Here is a 19,548-nt window from a genome sequence, read left to right as displayed (position 1 = left end):
TGAGTAACACAACACACACCAACACACATGAGTAACAACACACACCAACACACATGAGTAACAACACAAACACCAGCACACATGAGTAACACAACACACACCAACACACATGAGTAACAACACACACCAACACACATGAGTAACAACACACACCACATTTTCTGTTCTTTTTTGCTTGTACATTATTGTTGAATCTGAGAGATAATAATTTCTATGCAGTGCAGATCTCTCTAGCCTGTGGACCCGAGCAATGCAAACCCATGAATGTAAAGTGGCCATTATTATCTTCCATTGTACAGTGGGTTGGCCGGGCCCTGCGCAGATGAGCAGGCTGTTTATCACCTAGCCTTGCCTAAAGGATGCTCCTGTCAAGCGTGCATTAAAAGATTTCACACAGACTTAACTGTTGGAAGAGGCTTTATCAAACATCCAAAGACAAACAAATCGAAAACATTTGCATGACATGATCTTTTGCCTTTCCCTAGAGCGGACGGGTAATGGTAAAAGTTGCTGAAATGGCAAGTAGAAAGGCTTCTATGTGTTATGTGCACACTAGAAAACATACAATTCTTAGGCGACACAGGTCATGTATTTATGGATTTATGGACATGGATTTAGCCAAGATATCAGCGGAAAGATCAGAGCACATGACCTCATGCTAATCCCTGTTGAAACAATGTGTCCACAACGGTGACCAACGGTGACCAATTCCTCATGTATGCAATTATGTTCTGGTCACGAGAGATTGTTGTGCCATCTGTGTTTTCGTTCAATAGAAGCCCCGCAAATCAAAATGTAGCGCGGGTGAACACAAACACGCACCGCTTGGCCTTTCATTTGGCTAAAGGTTAATCCCTGCCTGTCATTTCTAATTGCTGAGCTGCTCTCCGCCCACCGTGCCATCACACGGCTGTGCAGCACATTAAATGGGACACGTGACTCCAGCTGATAACGATCTTTAATTAAAACATGAGGAAAAATGAGAAAATAAGTGCTGTTTTTATATCTGCTTCAGCCCCCCCCCCCTCCTCCTGCTCTCCTGTGATCTGTAACCCTCGAGAGCAGAAAATAACACCACCTGAAACCCCCCGACCTGATCATGATTTAGATTCACGCAGGCAAAAAAACTCCAAGTAACTCAGAGTAATCTGCCTCTTGGAGGATGCCTCACCACACAAACACACACACACACAAACACACACACACACACACACACACACACACACACACACACACACACACACACACACACACACACACAGACACACACACACTCTGATCCTCTATTCCCACAGCACCACACTCCCCTCTCCACTGGTAAATCAAGTCCCAAATTAACACCCACACCTCATTCACAATTTATAGCTGAAGACACACCTGTAATTTTCTCACAGTTCTTGGAGATGAGGGAAGAAAACAACAGCACAGGTGCAGGGAGCGGAGCGGGGGTGCACGGAACTCTCCTGACTCACCTGAGATGTTGGGGTCAGTGCAGGAGCCGTTGATGAGGGCCTTGCCCTCTGGACACACACACCTGGCGCCTGTGGGGTTGAGCAGGCACATGAAGCTGCAGAGCATCTTCAGGCAGGGGTTCGCCAATCCTACACACACACACACACACAAACAGGGTTCGCCAATCCTACACACACACAAACAGGGTTCGCCAATCCTACACACACACACAAACAAGGGTTCGCCAATCCTACACAGACACACACACACACACACACACACACAAACAGGGTTCGCCAATCCTACACACACACACACAAACAGGGTTCGCCAATCCTACAAACACACACACACACAAACAGGGTTCACCTATCCTACACACACACACACAAACAGGGTTCGGCAGTCCTACACACACATGCAAACAGTGTTCGCCAATCCTGCACACACACACACACACACAAACAGGGTTCACCAGTCCTACACACACATGCAAACAGTGTTTGCCAATCCTACACACACACACACACACACACACAAACAGGGTTCACCAATCCTACACACATACACACAAACAGCTTTCACTAGCAAATCCAACAATTAAAAAACCTTCACCAGTCCTATAGACAGACATCCAAACAGCTTTCACTAGCAAACAAAACCCTCCAAAATCTGTTTCATGTGAACCTTCCTGACTACATCGCTTAAACCGTCAATGAAAACGCCTCTATGAGTTCCACCGTTATCCAATAAAAACACATCCGCCCCTGATCTCCATAGCAGCCCAGCATGGCGTTTCTGAAGAAGGCAAGTATGCTGTAGTTTTTCTGTGACCTGATACAGCAGTTCTTTTAAAGCAGGAGTGTGGCACTTCTTCCAAAATGATCATTCAAATGGTAATAGATGTTGGGAACGACAAATCCACATTTCTCTGAGCCTTATCTCAGAGAGCAAGGGAGGAAGAGCTGGTTACGGCTTCAGTCTTTCTGTCTTTCAGTCAGTGAAAAGCGGCATATTAACAAGAGAAATCTCTGCCATCTGCTCAGCGATACTGAATGTATTATTTAATCACCGACCTTATAGTATATTCATTTACTGTAACAGAAAAAATGAGCAGAATAATACGTATAAATCAATGTCTACACTCATTCATAAAAGAGTATCATACAATCGGAAAGAAAAAGGGATTCAGACGCTGTTCCAGATCTCCAAGTAACTCACACTGTTTTCAAAGGCTGCTTTTGTCAGGACACTAGTATCAAACATGCGTACAAGAGTTTTTTTCCTTCTTTTCTTTAAAGGAAAGATACTGTATGTGTTTATAAAATGAAATAAAACAGAGGGGGGGGGGGGGGGGGGGTGCATAGAGCAGGCGAGCAGGGCATCTGTTCTGTGTTCTGCTGAAGACATCAAACTGAGCTCTGGGCTTTTGCTGTCAGTGCACGAGCTCTTTCTTCTCCGGACTGGATCTGGCCAGCTTAATGAGTCTGCAGGGACGGCCTCTGCTGCCTGCGCTACGCTACGCTACGCTGCGCTACGATACGCAGCAAGGCCGAGCGTGAGGGGGAGCGATCGCAGAGTGGACCGCAGGGCCATTAAGTCAACAGAGAAAACAAATCGCAAGGCAAAGAAGCCCCCCGGAACAGATCAAGAGTCCCGTGGAACGGCTGAATAGGAGAAGTGTACGATGCGGGTGAAGATTCCTCGTGGATGTTACGCTTAGGCAAATGGTGGACTGGAAAATGATAACACACAGGGTGGACAGGGGCCCCTTGGTCATGACTTGATAGAGATAACAAGGTCGCATTTGCCATACAAAGTGAGGTTTGTTAACTTTTCTTACTGTCTTTCTTGCACATTCCCCCAATGAGCACAGAAGAGAAAATCACTGGCATCATTGACAGTAATTGTTAGCGGTTATATCTCCAGTCGAGCTGCCCATTTTACCCAGTTCAAATGCACATTTTTCTCCCCGACTGTTCATAAACTTTATTTTTCGATCCTCCGAACTAGACTAGAAAGCCAATACAGTACTGACCTTCATCAGTGTCGACCCTGGAGAGGGCAGGAGGGTCTAAATACAAACATCACACTGACCTCCTGTAAAACACTGTGCAAGCTGCTTCTTGCTTGCTCATAAAAAAAGCAACCGTTTTTTAGGGTTAACTGCGTAAACCTGACAGATATCGAACCAGCATCCTTATCACTCACCCAATAAAAATACTACCGATGTTGAGCTTGTGGGAAATAAACAAAAAATGTGCCAAAAATGTGCTGTCAGAAGTGTTGTCAGTAGCTGTCAGTGGCTGTGGCTTCATTCTGTCAGCTAGCTGACATGTCTCTGACAGGAGTATATTGAGCCAGTTAAGTCAAATCTTTCCGATCTCATTCTCACCCTCCTGCTGCTTGTACCGATGGGACACCATGATGTTTGTGGCCTTCTCGACTCCCAGATCGAGAAGCTCCATGGGACCTTTCCCATACTTGTGTATCCTGAAGACCTCGTTCTTCAGGCCCGTTCCGTAGATGAAGTCCTCAAACAAATCGATTCGATATGGATTGGGGATCCCTGGAAAACGTCACGTCAAAAAAAAACACAGACAGTTAAGGCTTGCATTCCCTGCATCACCCTCCTTCTAAATCACTGAAATCAATGCAATTGACTAGTATCCACATTTCATGAGGAATTCTTTCCAGAATGGTCCACTCTCTGTTCTGAAATTACCCACATTGTTAATTCAGCACAGAGCGCAGATGCTACCGAAGGTCATTCATCTTTGTGCCAAGTCCCTCTGGACACACACACACGCACAACATATTGACAGGTCCTGTTTATCCTACCGTGTTTGCCCCCGATTGACTCCTGGGGATCAGAGCCATCAAACCGCACACTGCCGATGGTGGCCAGCTCTGCATCGGCCCAGTACAGACGCTGGTTGAAGTAATCAATAGCCAGACCTAGGAAGGCATAAAAAGCGAAAGAGAGAGAGAGAGAGAGAGAGAGAGAGAGAGAGAGAGAGAGAGCAGAGGGTGGGGGAGAGAGAAAGAGAGAGGCAGGGGGGAACAGAGAGAGAGAGAGAGAGAGAGAGAGAGAGGGAGGGAGGAGATTTATGTGCCTTATGAATTCAACAGGCAAATCAATAATGATGCCTCCAAGACTTGGAAGCAGGAGGTCATCCACTGTGATTACGTATTTATTATTTGCTTGCTTATTTATTTATTTACAGAAACAGCCACGTAAATTGCTTGGACAGTGTTAAAGAATTGGGCCTGGTCCATGGCATGAGGGAGCTAGGGGTGGTTGATGTTACATACTGATGAGGAGGAGAGGGCAAAGACCAGTCTAGAGGAGCAGAAAATGAAATTCACAGGCACAGCCTAAAGGTTGTTTACAAAGTACTCAGTGACTCCTGTCCAAAGTAAACTGCTGACAAACTTCCTGCTTTTGGGGAGCACGATGACGCTCGGCTCCACTACTCTGTCCTAATTTGAACAGGAGGACATCCCGAAAGACTAATCGCCTCGATTTATTTTATGCTTAAAACGACGACTTACAGAGTAATTATCCTAATGTGAGCACCCCGGAATATCTATTTATGTTTCCCGTAACGTCTTTGTCAGGGTTGTGGAGGACAAGAGAGAGAGAGAGAGAGAGAGAGTTAAAGGTGTAGTTTTTTTTGAGATGATGAATCTGCTGCCCTCCCCCCGTGGCAGGTTTTTAGGTCCACCGCCACAAAGAAGGTCAGCACAGAAAGGACGCTTGTTTGTGTTTTCGAGGCAGTCTGCTGCCCTGCCAGTAAAGCACCCTGCTCTGTTACTGTTCCAGAATTTCTATTGTTTTTCAGGTCATGCATACAGGTCACAGGCAGAGACGATAGAGTACATTGGGTAGCCAGTGGATAGCCAAAGGGAAACATCTTTAGCACTGTACTTCAGTATGCTTGGCATGGGAATGGATGCTCCAAAAACTTTGCTACGATAGATAAGGCCTAAAATCTCATTTGCTCCCAAAAGCTTAGATAAAAATACATTCAAAGCTACAACCAGCTGCAGAATACAAAGTGACATTTAAGATGATTAAAAAAGATATTAAGAAAGATATGGTATGCACCATATGTATAGTATCACACATACATACATACCACACATACATATACTGTACATAAATACATACAGACAAACATACAGTACATACTTACATACTGTACATACATAATATACGAACATTGATTAATTCATTCATTCAATGCCATACAGATACCTGTGGGTCTCCTAAGTTTCTTATCCACAAGTACCCTGCGTAAAGAGCCATCCATAGCAGACTCTTCAATGTGTGACCGGTCACCGATAACTGACCAGTACATCATTCTGTAAATACATAGTAGTCAGATGTCAACATAAATCCCATTGAAAATATACTTTCGAAAATAATCATAATACTTAAAAAAGCAAATAGTAAAGAACATCAAACCTAGTAGACAGATAAAACATTTTATTATATACACTGCCTGTATACAGCGCAAGTGCTCTGCTTTCTTGGCAAATGGCAGAGACAAAGAGCAAAAGGAAGCTAAGTCTGCCGTCTCACCCTCTGGCTGGATTGACTGTGATGGCGTACGGCTCGCCTGCCATGTCCGTTATCAGCCGGGTGCAGTTGGGCCCTTTGAGTTGACCCACGTTAATCGAGTATCTCAGTTTGGTCCAGTGGGCTGTGTAATAGCTGAACCAGTGCATCCGCGAGTGATCTGTCCAGTATATGTTTCCAGTCACCCAGTCGGCCGCCACGTCTCTGGGTCTCCTGAAGTCTGGACACTGCAAGGGGGCGGCCAGGTGAAAAGAAATGCTCAGTCGTACAATGTCAAAGTACCACTCACTGTATTATGAATATAAGGTAGGGAAAAAGATAAGGGGGAAAATAGAAATAGTAAAAAAAAAATAAAAAAAAGTCCCTACAAGTTCTCTGGAGCATACTGGTGACGAGGCTGAACAGGTGGACGAATTATTACCTGCTGTAGTTTATGTCAGAGAGGTGTCAGAGTGGGAAATACCTGCTGGTGATCGCGGCAGACTCTGTCATGATAAATGCCCCCATAGTGCTAGAGGTGATTTAGAGTTGGCCAGTGGCTTTGGAGAGTACAATAGGGAGACACTATAAGCTGTGATTATGTTATCTTATTAGCTATTAGCTATTAACTATTATACTATGCTTATACTAGCTATAATAGTATAAGTTATTATACTGGCTTATATTAACTAAAGCTTGCATTATCACATTGTATGTGATATTATCACTTTTTGTACATTGTTTGCTGTGTTTAACGACTTGTACTTTTATATTGTATGCTCTTTAATGTGCCTTAACAGGATACAGTGCATAGGCCTATTCAGGCAACAACGAATATATTGTATAATGACCTCAGAATATATTGAAAGTTCTAGTGCTGGTGTCCTGAAGTAGTTGGTATGATCAAGCACTGCCTTGAACTATGACTGATATAGTTAAAGGGAATAATGAACCGCCTCAGCTCTGCCACCGGGGTGAACATGTCTTGGTTACATCTGATGAACAATAAGCACTCTAAATTATACATGTCGCTGTGAGTGCAGGTAATACGTGGTGAATTGAGGGGGTTTTGAATGATTGAAATTCTCATTTCCTCAGAACAAGGCCCTGAAGAAATAATACAAATGAAAGATATTCTTAAATATGACTGAAGAGAAAGAAAAGCCAATTTCCCTCCGTTTTTCATTCCACAAATGTGTTTGTGGAGAGAGAGAGAGAGAGAGAGAGAGAGAGAGAGAGAGAGAGAGAGAGAGAGAGATAGAGAGAAGATGACACCAGGGGAAAATGTCCAATTTATTTCATGGCCCACTACTTCCTTTTACTTACCAACTATCTCAGCCTCAAAGATAATGACAAGAATGGGGCCCAGGATATTTTCTAGAACAATCTATATGATAACCACGAGTGTGTGGCACCTTGCTATAGCCTCACATCCCCTCTTCACGGACTGTAACGGGAGGGACGTGACTCGGTGAGTTATGAATTTAATCTCGATGAATTCACAGGGCATAATTCAATCCTGGCAATTCATAGCGCCTAAATGCATTTGCAGAGGTGCAGTGCGGATAACAAGGTCTGGCGACACACACGCACACACACATGAATTTCATTCGATGTCGCGGACGCCTGACAATGGACATTTGACTCCGCTGAGTCACGCAGCAACAGCAACACCGCCAAAGCAATCCTCGAGCAGTCGACGACCAGTTCAACCCTGTCAACAGTATGCGTCTCTCTCTCTCTCTCTCTCTCTCTCTCTTTCTCTCTCTCTAACCCCAGCTTGGACATACTTACTATGATCCCGACATTAGTTTTAATCTGACTTCTGTCAGACATTTCTCTGTAAAAAAGTCCACCCGGGTTAAACTGGGTAGCCCAGATAAACTTTTGTTGATGCAACAGAGCATCCATCCCGATGATGCGGGCATTTTCCTCGATGCGAGTGAGCAGTTTGTGTCCATGGCTCTGGTTAAATGGATACACAAAACTTCGGATTTCAGTGTCATTAGCTAGGTTGAGCACTCGATCTTCTGGTCCTGCCCGTTGAGTTATTAATATGCAAAAAAAATGAAAAGTGGCTAAATTCCATTTAGGGTTGAAGACAGTTTGACAGTTTTCACAATTTCAATAACAGATCAACTACTCTTGATAAGCATGCATTTAACAAGTCAGCATTACGTAACATTACATAGAATAACTAGAAACACTAGAAGAATAAAAAGGTCTACACAAAGCTATGATCAAAATTAAGCTATCAGTTGTTTTTATAACAGGGTAAGACTAGATTATTCAAATATATCAAACATAATCAATACATACATTGCAGTGTGACTAAACGTAACATATGTAAATGTTGGAAATGTTATTTTAAATAGATGATTGAAATGAGAGCATGCAACTGATGTTTACTGAATTTCAAATATTTACAAGAAAATTATTGTGAAGGCCCTCTGATTTGACACTAAAAGCCATAACATTTCTGGGTAGTTTGTGTCAACAGCCCTTCATTTCAGCATGAGTATTTAACTTCAAATGTGGCCAATGTGGTGCATGAGGGGGAGGGTGGGGTATTGATTACAGAGTTGGTTGCTGACACCACAGCGCAGCAACTTAGCACTTTGAACGAGTAGAAATATATGTGACTCTTTTACATAATGCACTTGCCCCTCTCAGAGGCATAGCAATGGGGGTTGGAAAAAAGGCTATCAATATCAGAGAAACCTGTTAAATGAATAAATGAATGGAAGTCTAGGAAATTACTGTGTCATGCCGCCATGATTAGCTTGGTAATGACTGAACAAGAGCTTGTCTGAAACTTTAATTTCATGTGAGCAGGCTAAAATAGATTGTCTGCAAAAGAAAAAAAAGTGTGTGTGTGTCGATGAGAAATCATCGATCCTTACCTTTTGCTACACAGTTCCCATTGATCTCTTTAAAGTTACGGTCACAAGTGCACTTATAGGATCCCTTAGTGTTTGTGCAATAATGGGAACAAGAGCCAAATTGCAGGCACTCATCAATTTCTGAAAAAAAAAGAGAGTGATGATATTGGATTATTTGTTTATGAGGATTAAAGGTGTAAACTAATGTTAGCAATTAATATTAGTAACCAATGTTACACTAATGTTTAATTTAGTTTTCTTAAATTATTATTTCATGTCAAATGGATCATTCCAGCAGTTACTGGCTCTTATAAAAAAGATAGGTAGGTCGCATGGCTGAAGAGCTTCCTCTGCCGTTGGTTGCTTAATCGCTGTTTGGGATTGAGGACAAGCATGGTCAAATTCAACAGGCACACACATGACATGTTGGGATTGTGTGTGTGTGTGTGTGCGTGCGTGTGTGTGTGTGCGTGTGTGTGTGTGTGTGCGTGTGTGTGTGCGCGTGTGTGTGTGTGTGCATGTGTGTATGTGCGTATCAGCCTCTGGTTATCAACTCAGGGCGACTTGCACACGTAGCACTGAGCTGGTGGCTGGTGGAGTCTAGCAGCATACCTTCACACTGCCTGCTGCTATGATTCCTCACAAAGCCAGGCTTGCACTGGCAAATTGCATTGGTGTTTGTCTGATTGCAAACAGCCTCCTCCCCACACGGGTTGTTCCTCTTCCCGCATAGATCTCCGCTTGAGACTGCAAGGCAAAGGCAAAGTGGTGGGTGGGTGGATTGGGTTGGGTTGTGTTGGCTGGGTAAGGGAGGGGGGGGGGGGTCTTTGATAGCCGGAAACACAGAAACATGCTCTCCCCCCAGCCTCTATCAGTGAGGGGCCTACACCGCTGCTTTGATGCCTCGCGCCAAGTACAAAGCGAATGCAAATGGAATATTTATCTCCGCGTGGAAAGGAGGAAAGAATGGAGGTAAAAACAACAAGAGAGGGGGGAAAAACAGGGAAATACAGACGCTGGGTTTGAGTGAACAGCAAGGAGTGATGTGGCAGAGTGGTGGCTGATGAGGAGAGTGATTTATTCACACAGGCAGCTCGGTACAAATGTGCTGTAAATAATATTCTTTTGGAGACTGCCGTCTGTTTGTGCATGTGTATGTGCACACACACACACACACACACACCCTCCCACACACTAACTAACACACACACATTAACTAAGACACACACACACACACACTGACTTACTGGCCTTGCAGTCTCTTTCGTCTGATCCATCTCCACAGTCATCAAACAAATCACACTGGAGCTGCAGGGGGACACAGCGCTGGTTGGCGCATGTAAACTCCGTCTTTCCACACGGTTTGGGTCGGCCCGATATCACCTCTGGGTTTCGGCCAGTCCGGTACAGGACATCCAACATCCAATATCCAACACAGGAGCCAACCCGTGTGCCATATCAAACAGAAAAGCCATCCAATAGCCAAGCGTCCAGGCCAAATCCGACCACACAAAGTCAAAAGGCAGGAAAAAAGGAAACTGGTCAGCAAATGATATAAATAAATAAACAAACAAACAAATAGATAAACTAATATTTAAAAAAACAACTGAAACTCAGCATGTTGAGAGTAACTTTTCAGCCTTCAGTAATTAGCACCAAGCTCATTTTACAATCCAATCCTTGAGCCACACGCCAGGCCACAAACTTTCCACTTTCAGCGTTTTCATTTTGCGCTCACCACATTCGTCCTCGTCGGAGTTATCGCCACAGTTGTCCACTTTGTTGCAGACCTGGTCCAGGCGCAGGCACACGCGTCCGTTCCTGCACTTGTAAGGCCTGGTAGGGGGGCACGGAAGTTTTGCTGGACAGAGAACAAGCACAATACAGACACGTCTCATCACTGATCAAAAAGAGCTGAGACGAATGCGTGACTATTATAAATAAACTCTTAGAAACGATCACCCCTCGAGTTGCAAGTTGCACACTCTACAAGGCTTGGCTGTCAGTGCCAAAGATTTAAGTTCTCATTAAGTGATCTTTTAGAGCCAACGCGTGAAGTATGTTATTTAAGTGCTAATTGTCGGCAATTATCTATTTTTTCCCTCTCCGACGTTATAAAGTTTATAATTGGCGCTCGGAGCTCTCACCACACATGTCCGAGCTCTCGTCTGAGTTATCTCCGCAGTCGTCCTCTCCGTCACACACCCATGCGTGCAGCTTACACAGCGTGTTGTTACAAATGAACTCGTCCGGCCGGCAGAAGAAAGCACCTGAAATCGCATGTGTTGGGAAGGCAGAGACAAAAATAAGCTTTTAATATCTTGGGCAAAATGAAATGAAAAAGACATCAAATATACTTTTTTTATGTCTGCTAGATAACAACCTCCAAGCTCATAACTCAAGGTTAGAGGTGATTGGGTAATAAAGTTGGTATATTCTAAGGATTGAAACTCTTTGAATGTTTTTTTTTCTTGTTCTGATACTCTGAAAGTCATTTATGAAACATGAATAAAGAAAGTAATTTTCATTCAGATCTGATATCCTCTCTATCCTGGAAGCACGGCATTCACATACAAAAGCATGTACTGAGAACAAATGTGTTTGAAGAGACATTTCTTGATTTTCCCAGGAGACGATAACCCACAACAACAATGTAACATAGTAAATGAACACCCCAATTAGAGTTTAATTGCACTGCTAGAATACCCTGTTCACAGTTTTCTTCATCGCTGTGATCCACACAGTCAAAGACGTCATCGCAGCGCCACCTCTTCGGAATACAGTGGGCATGATTCCGACACAGGAACTCGTCCTCCTTGCACTCCTTCACGCAATCCATCTGTTTTTTTTTTTTGTTTCACACACAACAACAAACTTCAAACGACCCCACTCTGAGCACAGACCAGTGTTCCGCAGCACACTGGCCTACATAATGATGTCTCCATGGAGACACGCTAGATAGAGCAACGTCCTTTTAACTAACACAAAACAAGAACAAACATGACATATATGAAATACATAACAGTTTTGCCTGTATTTTACTCCTACTGAAATATGAATATCTAAAACTGTCTAATACAGGGTTTAAATAATGTTTTTTCAGTTACTAACACAAGTAGCCTAACCAGTTTTCAGTGCCCTAGTTTTCAGTTATCAGAATGATATGACTTTAGTAAGTTTAACAATATTTAAAAGCATAGATGCACTGACATAGCAGCTTTATGCATCTATGTGGGATATAGCATACTGTCTTTTATCCTTCAATGTGATGTTCTGTCCTTCCCTACTACACTGTAGACTGCTGTTGAGGTAAGATAAAGGGTGAGGTATGACACACTTCAGCCACTGACCTCATCAGATCCGTCCAGACAGTTGTCATGTCCATCACACCGCAGGCTGGCTAGCACACACCCCCCACTGGCGCACACATACTCGTTCAGGGAACAGGAGGGAACCACTGGCCCAGGCACAGAGAGAGAGAAAACACAAGCAGCGTCAGAACACACACACACACACACACACACACACACACACACACACACATACACACACACAAACACACAGAAACACACACAGACATACTCACACACAGACACACACTGGCTCACGCTTAACACTTTAGAGGGGAAGCCATGAGGCTGGACATACAGTAGGTTTGGAAAAGAAGCATGGCAAATGAAGCACTGCTAGTGCTACTTCAGGTCATAATCTGTACTTTTACAAGAAATGGGTTTGGATGGGAGTTTTAAATGGATGGACGACAAATGGAGTCTTACATCAAATTGTGTCACATGCATACAGAATGACACAATTTCTCTACAAAGGCAAGGCTAGCTTATTAATATAGCACATTTCATACACAGGGGCAATTCAATGTGCTGTACATAAACAAAAGCAAAGAATAATAGTAAATAAACACATGAAAGGGAAATTAAACCATTGTTTAGTAAATTAGAAATGAACAATAAAAAAATAAAAAGTGGAATAACTAAAAGACATTAAAAAACAGAGTGCATCTGAAGAGAAAGTGCATTTGATCAGTTAGCAGAAAGAATCTGAGAACAGTTTAGTCTTAAAGGACCAGTATGTAGGAAATAATGGAAAATAAACTGTAACTATTGCAAAAATGATCACCATATGTCAGAGAGTAAGGAAACACAATGAATTGAAGTAATGGCTTATTTGACAACATTACTATAACCCGTAAAACCCCTCTCTTGGAATTTTCATTTATGTTTTGAACGATTAATTCTAGAATAGAGTATTAATAATGGGCTGGCGTGTCCTTCTATTAGTGTTGCCAAATTAGCAAAGGCCAACTGTCAACTTGCTGTCAATTGTAGTCATGAACGCCTACGAGAGGCAGGCACATTTCCAAAATTAAAACAAAAAACAAATGAAGTGGACATCGGAGGAGCTTCCTGAGATGGTCACGTCTTCGTCAAACGAAGAATATCAAGTCTGACGCAGAGCTGGCCATATTTCTCCACAACAGGTAGTCTAGGCTAAACTTCATCTGCATCGCTAACTTCAGCTAAATATTGTAGCGACCACCTGTCAATCAGGGAGTGCCCGCGCTATGCATAACCCCGGGCACGCTCATGGTTGGCAGCCTGGCAAGAGGGGGGCGGGACCCCCGGGGAATATAGGCTACTATTCGAGAAAGTTCTGCCTCTTTCGGTTCTGGGCCTGACACGGCCCGCTGTGTTATATGCTGCATTGTGTGCTTCGTGACAATAAACCAGTTCATGAAACTCTGGCTCATAGTGAAACGCTACAGTACTGTATGTTACGTTGGTTAGAGAGGTATTTTTTGTTTTCACGGTTTCCGTAATGTGTAGCTGGGTCATGGTTGGAGAAACGTTAAAGCAGCTGCAGGTCAACTAACGTTAGCTAAGTCTTCATTACATCTGGCAACCCAGAAGAGGCTCGCGTCTGGTAGTCTTGAGAACGTTCACCAGTGTTTTTGGCCTACAGAACGTTTGGTAACAATCCTACAAATCGCTCCTTTAAGTAGTCTTAATTTGAAATTGGAGACAGTTGGGACATTATTACTGTAATGCCTTCCGGAAGTTGGTTCTCGAGCTGTACTGCATAGCTGCACTGTAAACTGACATCAAGTTTAGTTTCTGTCTCTTTACAGCTGGAGGCTACAGATGTTGGGTTCAGTGGTTGTGGTTGTGTTTGATTTGATAAATTTTGGAAAAATATCCAAATTTATTAGTTCATTAGAGAGAGTAGGAACTAATACATGAGTTAATTTATTAGAGAGTTCAGGTGCTAACTGTGCATTGGGATTTGTTAACTTCTCCACAGTTAAAAATAGCACACACGTGTGATTGTCTGTGCCTGTCTTGAATTTAATGTAGCAATATCATCCTTAATATTTGCAATTCTGAATCAAAATCATCCGGTACAACAGTAGACTTTGGGGTCTGTGAAAGTGATTGCTCAAACAGAGGACTTGTGTAACCATTTATGATTCTCCTTCTTTTCCTTCTTTACCATCATAGCTCTGTTCTGAATGTTTGGGGGCACAGACACATCAAAGAACACACATAAAGCAATTCATATGAATAAATGCAATTCTATTGCTCTCCTCTGAGCAGACAACATATCTCTACATATCTGTACATGTGTTGGCCTAAGTATGCATGTGTGTGTGTGTGTGCCTCTATGTGTGTCTCTGTGTGTGAGTGTGTATGTATGTGCCTGTGTGTGTGTGTGTGTGTGTGTGTGTGTGTGTGTGTGTTTGTGTGTGTGTGCGCCTATCAAAATCATTGTTTGAGAGACCATTTGCAGATAACAAATACCGGTACTGGCTGATAGGCTAAGAGCTATTCTGTTTTTTACCAACTACATCACTCCTGCATTTCTCTGTGTGTCAAATAACCATGGGTAGAATCCTGAAATCAAATAATCCACACTAAAGACCTTTAGACAGAAAGGTCACTGTCTACTAACTGGACCTGTGCTAGCTGTCAGTCATGCTGTCAGATAGAATGGAGAAAACGTGTGTCTCGCATGCTCTGACAGTCACGAGGTAGAGAGCCCTCCCTAGCCTAACTTTCAGCCTTGATAACTCACACGGCCACTCAGTAGTTCTCCAAAAGTGAGCTAGCTGATGAACAGCAACTTCAGACTTCTCTCCTTGTTAGCATACGGCAGAAAGAAGGTTAGGAAACTGCCAAGGCTAATTCAGCTCTCGGTTGGTGTGGTGGGAACTTCTAGAGTCTCTTTTTTCTTCCTCGTTCTCGGCACTCATTACAGGAGGCTGACAGTGGGAAGTCGAGAGTGCTTCCATGACTTTCGATAATCTCTCTGCACGCCAAAAGCACTGTATTTCTCAACTCACTGTATCACTCAAACTCATTATTCACAAGTTCACACTTTCACAGGGGGCATCTGTTCACATACACCATTTCATTACGCCATCAAACTGTTCCTTCCGAGCAAGGAGAGAAGAGAGACGATGCTAGAAAGCTGTACAGTCTCTAAATGTCTGGTCAGCGGCTGGCTTTAATGACGATCATTTTGTCACAACAAAAAAGATTATTATCACCACCTTACCTTGAGCCTGACCTGTCTCAGTCACACAGACACACACACAGACACAGATACACACACAGACACACACACAGACACACACACTCACACACACACACACCTGTCTCTGTCTCCTGGCAGTCCCTCTCATCCTCGCCGGTCTTGCAGTCCTCCTGGCCATCACAGAGCCACTTGAGGGAGATGCACAGGTTGTTGTGGCACTGGAACTGGTCCTCAGCACAGCGCGTCTCACAGTCCTTCTGCTCAACGCCAGCAAGGAGAGAAGGGAGCACAGATAGCAGCTCAGCCATGTAAGACACATACACCGTTGACCAACCGACTGAGAGACTGAGGGCCAGATGTACAAACGGTTTTGCGCCCACTTCAGACGTATTTGATTTGCAACGTACACGTAAAAACATGGCAAGGTATGTACAAACAGGCCGCACTGAGGAAAAAGCGCAGACTGCCTGTCACGGGAGCTGCGAATGGCTATTTGCGCTTTTCCGTGTCATGCATATGCATTCATAGAAGGGTCAGGTGTAAGTGGGAGTATCACACAAACATAGGGGAGGAGAAGTGCTAATAGCGATTTATTAGGTATTCCGCCATATTTATGAAAACAGCGCAAGTCTGTTTTGCCGTGAAAGACTTGCGCCTGTTAAAAGCAGGTGTAATCCAAATCACTGTTAAATGCATCAATTAGAGAAACTTTTAGAGACAGCTGAATCAGTATTCAGAGCATCAGTTTTCTTCATTGTACTATGTCAAAAGCAACCTTAACTTTTGTTTTCCTTTCTAATATTGTATTTTCACTTTCACGACATACACTTCCCAATCTGCTAGACTGGTATTAAGTCATAGCTCTAGTCTACGTGCAGTAAATAATTCCAGTAGACCTACTCTGTATGTTGCTGCTCGTTGACATCTTATTATCATGTATGATCGCTGAAGTTTGATTCTTTTTAATGTCGCAATTGGTTAACTCTATTCAACTGCGCTTGTGGTTCAGCTGTGGGCACGCAATTAGCATTGTAGAGGGGGCGGGGACGGATGGTGATGAGCGCTGTTTACGTAATGAAGTGACAGCTTAGTAAATCCCCCGCAATATGGCAAAGCACAGCGTTCGCTATCTGCGCATAGAAAAACTCAGTATTAGCGCTTTCCCTGAACATCCGGCCCTGAGTACGTAATTGAGTGAAAAGATAACTGATTGATTGATTGATTATTCAAATTATTCTGCTGTTGTCAGTGCAATCATCTAGCAAATACTTAGCACTATATAAATATTATCCTCAGGCTGCCTGAAAGCAAACGGAAGGAAAACGGGTCATCCTATTTAGCATGTGTTATATATCACTCGATTATGATACTGATAAGACACTATCCATATGTGTGCTTTAGAGTCTGCCCAGCGTTTCTGCTGCCCTAAGCTCTGGATTGTCCATTCAGCAGATGCTTTTATCTAAAGTAACCCAGCATGTGATGAAGATATATATATATATATATATATATATATATTTTATGAGCGACTGAGCTCCTGGGGAATTGACTGGATGACCTTGGCGTTCCAATCAGCGCAGCCCACACCAGTAGGGTGGCCTGAGTGATTTTCATGGAATGCGGTGGCAAAACTGCCTGAATCAGTTTTGACCTTTATCTTCTCCACAGCCTGAGGAGGAGTGATAAGTGCATATATCTGCAGTCTGTCCAATAAAATGCTTTGGTTCCCATAACGACCCGGAAGACTCACTTTTTACACCTGCATTCTCAGTGCAGGCTGGCTGTTTATTGTCTCCGTAATAACACGGATTGCAGTCCTCGCCGCAGATCATGCCGTTTTGTATGACAGCGCTTTGTCAGATCATGTTTAATAGGATGTCCTTGTTAATAACGCATAAGGCGAGCTGGGATTTTACCCCCCCCCCCCCCACTAACTACACAGGCAGAGGTAGGTCTGTGGAGAAAGCACTGTGTGAGCTAGCAGAACGAGATGTCTGCCTGTGCAAACCACAAAAGCAGCCTAATCCTACTTTGAATCTACGGGTCAACGGAATCATGTTGACTCAGCGAAATATTCTAATAAAGAAAATCAAAGTGAAAGTCAAAAAAATATCTCACGGTGTAAAACACTTTTCTCCACTTTGTATCCACTTAGTGTAAAACTGCACTTCTTAACAGTCAGTGACATTGAGAGAATGTGCAATAGGACATTTTATACAAACACAATGATATGCTTTCGCCTCAGACAGTGCTGTATGGATGCAGCCCTTTAGCACCTGTGCACGTGTTCATTAATGAGGTATTGATGAAGAAATACTGACTAGATACTGAATACATACTGGCACACCGGCATTAGTACATTACTACTGTTTTTTTCTTGTGAATTTAAGAGCCTTAAAAATGCCTCTCTAGATTATATAACACTTTTTACATGTGTCTATATTCCTCAGCTCAGCACACACATAAACACTGAGAGTTAGTCATCAAAAACAGACCCAAATGTGAACTGACCTCATCCGAATTATCGACACAGTCATAGTCACCATCACAACGGAAGCGTGCTGAGATGCAATCGCTGTTAGCACAGGCAAAGTCCTTATGGTTACAGGTCACTGGCTCTGTGAGAGAGAGAGAGAGAGAGAGAGACAGAGAGAGAGAGAGAGAGAGAGAGAGAGAGAGAAAGAGAGAGAGAGAGAGAATGAGAGAGAGAGAGAGAGAGAGAGACCAGACAGCTCAACAGCAGACACAACAAACTTGACCGAAAAAACATGTCCAGCTCATCAGACTGCCCCGCTGTGTGGTGAATAACAGTTGAACAGAAAAATACAATATAAATGAGTAAATAAATAAATATCACAAGGAGCTGCCCATATTCCCCGGAGCTTTCTACCCAGGCCCTTCTGCAGAGCGCACATAAGATTAACTTTCATAGTTACTTTCTAGAGTTCAGGGCGTTAGCCACGGGGGCTGTCAAATTAAGTCTCCACAGCCACAGAATCATCGCTACGCTTTGAGAGACTCGGAGTGCAAGTCCTTCAAGCCACACCGGGACGAGCCAATCACTGACAGCGCCTGACATTTCCAGGGAAGAGAAGTGAAGATTTCAGCCGTTGTTTTTTTTAACCTCACAACGGAGAGATGACAGAGCAGTCATTATAAAGTTACACAATCGAGAACGAGACGAGAGGAGGAAATGACACCACGGGAAAGTTGCAGACTAAAAGTTCTAACAGAAAATAGTTTGACTAATGCTCTTCAACTTTAACATGAATAAAAGTTCTTTATGTTTCAAGTGTAGTCACAGGCTGTAAACATAACATAAAAGGGGTTGGCAGGTACCAGTAAATACAGGAGACGCCAAAGCTTTCATTTTGTAATCGTGAAACATTTGTTTCTCAACCTCATCATGTTTTGTTTTTAAGGGTATCAAAACGTTTCACATAAGATCATAATGGGAGGCACAGACAGCACTGGACACCTTTGATCATTGTAAGTTTGCTTAAAATAATAAATAAAAAAAGATTCATGGGAGACACAAATGAAACAAATAAGTAAGCCATCTTCAAACGGCTGGCAAGCGAGGAGAACTCGCATGCACCCACACACACCCACGCACACCCACACACACACACATACATACACGCACACACAAACACATACACACACACACACTCACACACCCACACACACACACACACACAGAAACACACACATACACTCACACACACCTACACACTCACACAAGCACACACTCACACACACCTACATAACCAAACGCACGCACACACACACATGCACACATACACGCACCCTCACACACTTGCAAACACACCAGAGTGAGTAGAATGAGGATGTAAGACACAGGAGCGTAACTCACTGCAGTTCTCCTCGTCTGAGTTGTCTCCGCAGTCGTTCTGGCTGTCGCACCTCCAGTGGTCCGGGATGCAGTTGTTGTTCTCGCAGCGGAACTCGTGAGGTCCGCACGTTTTCTCATCTGCGCGCACGTTGGGGTTGTTTTGATCAGTGACAAATAAGCACACACACACACACACACACACACACACACACACACAGAAAAAGATACAGAGGGAGAGTTAGACT

General features: G+C 43.4%; 1 protein-coding gene across 1 annotated transcript in view; it reads right to left on the bottom strand.

Moving 5' to 3' along the window:
• The window catches only part of LOC143099866 (low-density lipoprotein receptor-related protein 1B-like), a 161,116-nt gene that overhangs the window by 15,886 nt on the left and 125,682 nt on the right, over positions 1-19,548 (bottom strand). The window contains exons 48-63 of the mRNA XM_076262776.1: positions 19,325-19,441; positions 17,959-18,065; positions 15,566-15,704; positions 12,249-12,355; positions 11,605-11,737; positions 11,046-11,168; positions 10,637-10,759; positions 10,146-10,283; positions 9,511-9,645; positions 8,920-9,039; positions 7,811-8,052; positions 6,041-6,264; positions 5,714-5,820; positions 4,294-4,410; positions 3,848-4,021; positions 1,473-1,601 (exon numbers count right to left, since the gene is read on the bottom strand). Of these exons, the coding sequence (XP_076118891.1) occupies positions 1,473-1,601; positions 3,848-4,021; positions 4,294-4,410; positions 5,714-5,820; positions 6,041-6,264; positions 7,811-8,052; positions 8,920-9,039; positions 9,511-9,645; positions 10,146-10,283; positions 10,637-10,759; positions 11,046-11,168; positions 11,605-11,737; positions 12,249-12,355; positions 15,566-15,704; positions 17,959-18,065; positions 19,325-19,441 (2,235 nt within the window). The remainder of the gene's footprint in view (positions 1-1,472; positions 1,602-3,847; positions 4,022-4,293; positions 4,411-5,713; positions 5,821-6,040; positions 6,265-7,810; positions 8,053-8,919; positions 9,040-9,510; positions 9,646-10,145; positions 10,284-10,636; positions 10,760-11,045; positions 11,169-11,604; positions 11,738-12,248; positions 12,356-15,565; positions 15,705-17,958; positions 18,066-19,324; positions 19,442-19,548) is intronic.

Source organism: Alosa pseudoharengus, unplaced genomic scaffold (assembly GCF_046254945.1).
Source record: "Alosa pseudoharengus isolate Yale_2024_CS ecotype anadromous, Long Island Sound unplaced genomic scaffold, YU_APseudo_1.1 YU_APseudo_1.1_scf_3, whole genome shotgun sequence".
Taxonomy (NCBI): domain Eukaryota; kingdom Metazoa; phylum Chordata; class Actinopteri; order Clupeiformes; family Clupeidae; genus Alosa; species Alosa pseudoharengus.
Note: the sequence above shows the minus strand (reverse complement) of the source record. Positions and strands in the feature narration are given on the sequence as shown.